We start from the raw sequence: 5738 nt of genomic DNA, 5'->3' as shown, positions 1-5738 counted from the left end.
AAGAAGAAGACAAGCTGGTAATTTTCTCCCTTTTTTCTCTCTCTCTCTGTGGCGTGGTCTCCCTCTCTCTCCATCCCTCCCTCCCTTCCTTCCCCTTTCTCTCCCTCTTCTCTCTCTCTCTCTCACTCGCGCTGGCTCAGGGACCGCACTGCTGCAGCTGAATGAAACTGATCCAGGTATTTATTCTCCTCCTTTAAAAACAAAAACAAACTAACACTTATAAAGGATAGAAGAAGAAGAAGAAGAAGAAGAAGAAGAAGGCTTCTGATGTGTTCGGGGCTGCACGCGCTGCTTGGCGGGATGCTGCACGAGCCCCCCCTGTACCGCAGGGATGCGAGGGTCTCGAGCTGCAGGGGCTTTTTAGGAGCTCGTGCAGGTCTGTTGGTGGTGGTGGTGGTGACCTTCCCCTGGCTGTTTGCAGTCATTGACGGTCATTGAAGCATGAAAGAGAAAGAGAAGGAGGGAGATGAAAAATAAGGGGGCGGGGGGTTGATGTGTGTGTGTGTGTGTGTGTGTGTGTGGAGGTTGAGGTGGGGAGGTGTGAGAGGCGAGGAATTTTTTCTTTTTTGTGAATGGAGCTCCACGTCCACATTTTTTTTGGCGCGCGCGCGGTTGCCTGCCTGAGCTAAAATTAGCCTTGTGCTGGATTTTTTTCCTTCCTATCTGTCTGTCTGTCTGCGTGCACAGGCAAGCATATGTGGTGGGACCAGAATCCAGAATGAAGCAGGTTCTAGGATGCTGAGGCGGGTGTAGCGCACGCGCACACGCACGGGCACTGGCACGCGCTCATACACGCCACCGGTGAATAGGACAGCAGCTACCACCACCACCACCACCACCGCGCGCCGTGCCCCAGGACGTCATGCACCATTTTTAGAGATGCTCTAAAAATAGAAATTTGTTGATGATGGTTTTTAATGTAAGGAAATTGAACACCTGCATCAATTTCTGGCACATGTCAGGTAAGAACCCACCTCATTGTAAGCTTTCTTCTCCTGTAACAAATCTCTTAATGTTGATTTTGATGTTCTCGTGCGCTCGTGCGGGATATTTTTGTCCTTTGCGGGGTTCTTTTCCACCTCGAAGTGCGTGTTCACACCTGCTCTTGTGCTTCTGCTGCTAATTACCTGTCAGCGTGGTGCGTGGGAGCTGCTGGTGACGTGCGTGCCTGGGTTCAAGAGCACGCTTGTTTTCATGAATGAATGAATGAATGAGTGATTGAATGGGCGGATGGATGAGGAATGATTGTTTGCCTCTTCATCACAGGGGGGGTGAATGTTGATTTCTTCGTCCTGGACTCCACTCACGATCTCCTCTTCATTGTTGCGACTTTCCTTCCCATAATAACCCTCTCTCCTTATCGTCTTCCCTCTCCATCCTTCCTTGCTCTCCATACATTCTCTCATCCTTTTCCCTCTTCACTATTTGAACTTTTACCCTCCTCTCTCAATCCTTTTTTCTACTCCCTCTGGCTCCGTCTTCTACATATTTCATTATTCCATTTGTCTGATAAATGTCTGACTTCCTGCCCTTTTTTAACTCCCATTTCCCACTCCCTCTTCTCCTGCGTTCCTCTTTTATCCCTTTTGAAAATTCTGACCCATTTCTCCTCACATTTCTTCCTTCAACCACAACAAACTTCGGCTCATAAAATGGTCCCCCGAACAACCCCTCCTCCCTTCACCTTCGTCCATACTCGTTCTTTCTTCCACTTCTCTTTGACGTAATTCCTCCTTTCTTCCCTGTCCTCTCCCTCCTTCTTTCTTTCTCTCGTTTCTCCAGCTATGATTCTCTCTCTGGCCGCGGCAGCAGCCATGAGTAGCGGCAGCAGTAGCAGCCTCAACTCCTCCTCCCTCGACCCCTTCGACTCCTCCACCTCCTGGAGTCTGGGCGAGGACCCCTCTAACTCCTCTTCAGAACTGGTCGTACGAACTCTGACCCCTGAACTCCAACCTGCGACCACTGCTGTAGCCGTGCAGGAGGTCAGTCCTTGGGATATCGCTCTCTGCGTGACAGGGACGCTCATCTCCTGCGAGAACGCCTTGGTGATCGCTGTGTTGTTCTACACGCCAACGCTTCGAGCGCCCATGTTCATCCTGATTGGATCACTGGCGGTGGCGGACCTCCTGGCCGGTTTGGGCCTCATCTTGAACTTTGTCTTCACATACTTGGTCGACAGCTCGGTGGAGTTTGTGACTCTTCTGTCAGTCGGACTGCTCATATCGGCGTTCTCGGCATCCGTCCTCAACATCCTCGCGATCACGGTGGATCGTTACCTGTCCTTGTACAACGCCCTGACCTACCACACTGAACGGACAGTCACCTACACCTACGTGATGGTAATCTTCATCTGGGTGTCGTGTCTAACGCTCGGTTTGCTGCCGGCGCTCGGCTGGAACTGTCTAAAGGACGATTCGTCGTGCAGCATCTGCCGGCCGGTCACCAAAAACAACGCCGTGGCGTTAGCCGTCACCTTCCTGCTCGTCTTCGCCCTGATGATGCAGCTCTACCTTCAAATCTGCAAGATCGCCTTCCGCCATGCGCAACAGATCGCCGTGCAGCATCAGTTCATCGCCATCTCCACCACAAAAGGAGTCTCCACGCTGTCGGCCATCTTGTGTGCCTTCGGGGCGTGCTGGTTGCCATTCGCCATGTACTCTATTGTGGCAGACTCGACCTACCCGGTGATATACACCTACGCCACGGTTCTACCAGCCACCTGCTGCTCTGTGATCAACCCCATCATCTATGCGTTCAGAAACCCGGACATCCAGAAGTCGCTTTGGATGGCGTGCTGCGGTTGCGTCCCATCCAACCTGTCCCTCAGACCCAGGACCTCCAGTGACGTGTAGCAGGGAAGGTTGGTTTCTGTTTGCTTTGAGTTTTGACGCCGGGCGGTATGAGGGAGATACGGGGAACAAAAGATCAATCAGGGGAAAGTTAATGGCTTCCTCCAGGGCTGGTAGGCTGATGGCGAGGGCAACGGCTGGCCACGGTAGCAGGGAGGACGGTGCATGGTAAAAAAAATCAGAGCTAACAAAGATCAAGTCCTCTCTGTGGTCGGAACGGCGAGTTGGAGGTGGTGTGAAACCAACTGCAAAAACCTGATTAGGGTATCCTCATGGTGGTTGTGGAAGGGAAGTCTGTCAGGGTGACTGTCCCAACTGACCTCGTTTTAGGGCGTTGAAGTGAGGCCTACTTCTCAAGAGTAGCATCCAATGTGTGAGGTGAGATTTAAGGAGGAGCGTCCTGAATCTCCATAGAACCTGAGCTCGGGCAGCACTGCATGGTTATGCAATCAGAAGGAGTGAAACAGTCTTTTAAATACTGTAAGTGTTTGAACTGAAGTGGTTAAAAATACAATGAGCTAAATATACCCAGAGAACAACCTTGAGTCGTCTCGATGAGCTATCTTCGCAGTCTCTTTTCTGACAGGAAAACGGTAATGTTCTTACCCTCCAAGCCCTTTTAGCAATGATTTACTTTGATTGGGTTCAGACTAGGTAATTAATGAGTTTGTAGACGGAGAGTGATACTTATTAGAACAGTAATTATGTCTTGTGTGCAGAGACCGAAATTAGATGGTAGCATTCCTAGTCTGAGCCCAGTTCGACTTTTCCCAATGCCAAAATCACATTTTTAAGCAAGAAGTTGGCAAAAAATGGTCACACAGCATCCAATCGTATACCATCCTTACTCAAACATCCAAATCTACAATACCAGGCCCCCTAAAAACATGGGGAGGAAACTAAAGCAAGAGAGGGATTTCCATCTTTAGACCGACGCGTGTTGTGTTCAGCGTCATGAAATCAAATCTGCTCTCTCTTGGAGGAAAATAAAACGGGTTTCTCAGCCAGCTGCTTCGCTGTGACTGTGAAGCAGAGTGAGCCAGAGAGAAAGAAAGAGAGGGGGGGAAGAGAGAGAGAGAGCTGAATTCAGCACCAAGGACAGCGCCACTGCAGAGCGCTGCTACCCTGGGAATGCTCTCTGCTACAGGGGGGGGAGAGAGCGCTGGAAAGTAGGCTATGCTGTTCTCTACACCATCTTGACGTCGAGGACCATTCCAGCTTGAGTGGAGCTGCTTATTTGCAACCTATTATTTGCAAATGTATGTTTTGTTATCACTTTCAGGGTCATTTGCTTGATTCAGTCCTGAAAGAAAAAGCATAGTCTTGAGATTCAGCTCCATTTTCTGCTTTTACAGAAAAGGAACTGCCAAACAGTCCAATGAGGAAGTAACGTGACGGCCTTTCCTGAGCAAAACAAAGCACACATTGAGCTCTCACATGTTAGAATCAAATCTAAAGGCTTCATTACTCACAATCATTGCTCAGTGGGGCTTTGTTTCTCTTGGAATAACCACTATTTCAACCTTTACTTGAAAGCCTTAAGGTCAAAAAGAAGATGAAGTCACTCAAACAGGCATGCAACTACAGAAAACCCCTCCAAGCAAGCTGAATTGTTCCTCAAACATCCACTTGAGGGTCTCGATGGTGCGACCCCCCCCGTCCTTTCATGTCCTTCATTTTTTTCCTGCTGCAGAATTTATGCATGAGAAAGGCAACGTATGGCCCCCCGAGCGCCGTTAAAACAAGGCGTCTGACACGGGCAAGGTGAAAGCTGCTGATGTTTTTCAGATGTTTATCTGCAGCCGCAAAGCGCCGTTTAGGCCCTGTGCAGCTCTAAATTTAGAGGCAGCGCTTAAGCTCCATTGCCCGATTGATTATCCATTAGCGAAAGCCGAGCATGATCCATATTGAATAGGTCAGTTTTCGTGTAGACAGCTTTGTTGGCGACAGACAGGACGTCCAAGTAGGACTGCAGCTATGGTTCTAACATCAAGTTAGCACTCAGTCCCAAAATCCTTCAAATGCAACCCTCCTTTGGATTTCATTCCTTTAGACTTTCTACGTCTTTCTTTCTATTTCCTAGCCTGTCAGCTGTAGCAGGATATTCAGTGCACACACACACACACTCAGCAGAGCAGTCTCGCCCCGGGGGGCCTCTGAAGGCTTCGAGGGTTAATGAGTAGCGAGAGAGGCAAGGTGACATGGCGTGAAATAGAAACGCCAAGCGAGACGTGCTTCAACGTAACCTGGGGGTCACGTCTACCACACACCCCAATCAGGATGAAGTTATTCCCCTCTGAAAGGGCATCATGTAAGTTAAATCCACCTAATGTTAATAACGTCTTAGAAATAATGGCGCAGGGAGTTGGCCTAATGTACGGAGGATGTAGTGAGGATGAGCCGGAGAGGAGATTTATTGCCGACCTCTTGCTTCATTTAAATGATCCGTGGAGATAGTTTTCACTCTCGTGTTTCCCTTTGGAAAGGTGTCATGACTAAGCTGCTGGTGCGCTGCTAATAAACCCGCGTGGGTGGTGAACTGGCTTTGGGAAAATTAGTAAATGGAAACTGTATGGGCTGTAAACTCGACACTGGAAAAAAATACAAGTTGTTTCTGTCACGACACTTCCAAAATGAACGCTTTCTACCAAATATATGACGATAAACGACAGCAGAGAACACAGGAAAACACTGAAACTTTGAAAATGGCGCTCAGGAGACGCAGGTACTTTGTTTTTCTACTGTGTACATCAAAAAGGAAAAGTAGAAGTGTTCTCTAATTTCTTTGCAGCAGCATACAATCAGTTGTTAGCGGAAAAGCTACCACAATGGTTTTGTTTGAAGAAGCAAAATCTCCTGTCTTTGTTTTCTTTTTGTTTGTTTTTTTCT

General features: G+C 48.7%; 1 protein-coding gene across 1 annotated transcript; it reads left to right on the top strand.

The window, feature by feature from the left end:
- Positions 1 to 300: 300 nt before the first annotated feature.
- Positions 301 to 2852, top strand: gpr185b (G protein-coupled receptor 185 b). The gene is made up of 2 exons (XM_034677165.1): positions 301 to 430; positions 1783 to 2852. Exons 1-2 carry the CDS (start codon positions 301 to 303, stop codon positions 2850 to 2852), a joined length of 1200 nt encoding a protein of 399 aa, XP_034533056.1.
- Positions 2853 to 5738: the final 2886 nt, after the last annotated feature.

This window comes from Notolabrus celidotus, chromosome 23 (genome assembly GCF_009762535.1).
Source record: "Notolabrus celidotus isolate fNotCel1 chromosome 23, fNotCel1.pri, whole genome shotgun sequence".
Taxonomy (NCBI): Eukaryota; Metazoa; Chordata; class Actinopteri; order Labriformes; family Labridae; genus Notolabrus; species Notolabrus celidotus.
This window is presented reverse-complemented; position numbering and strand designations above follow the sequence as displayed.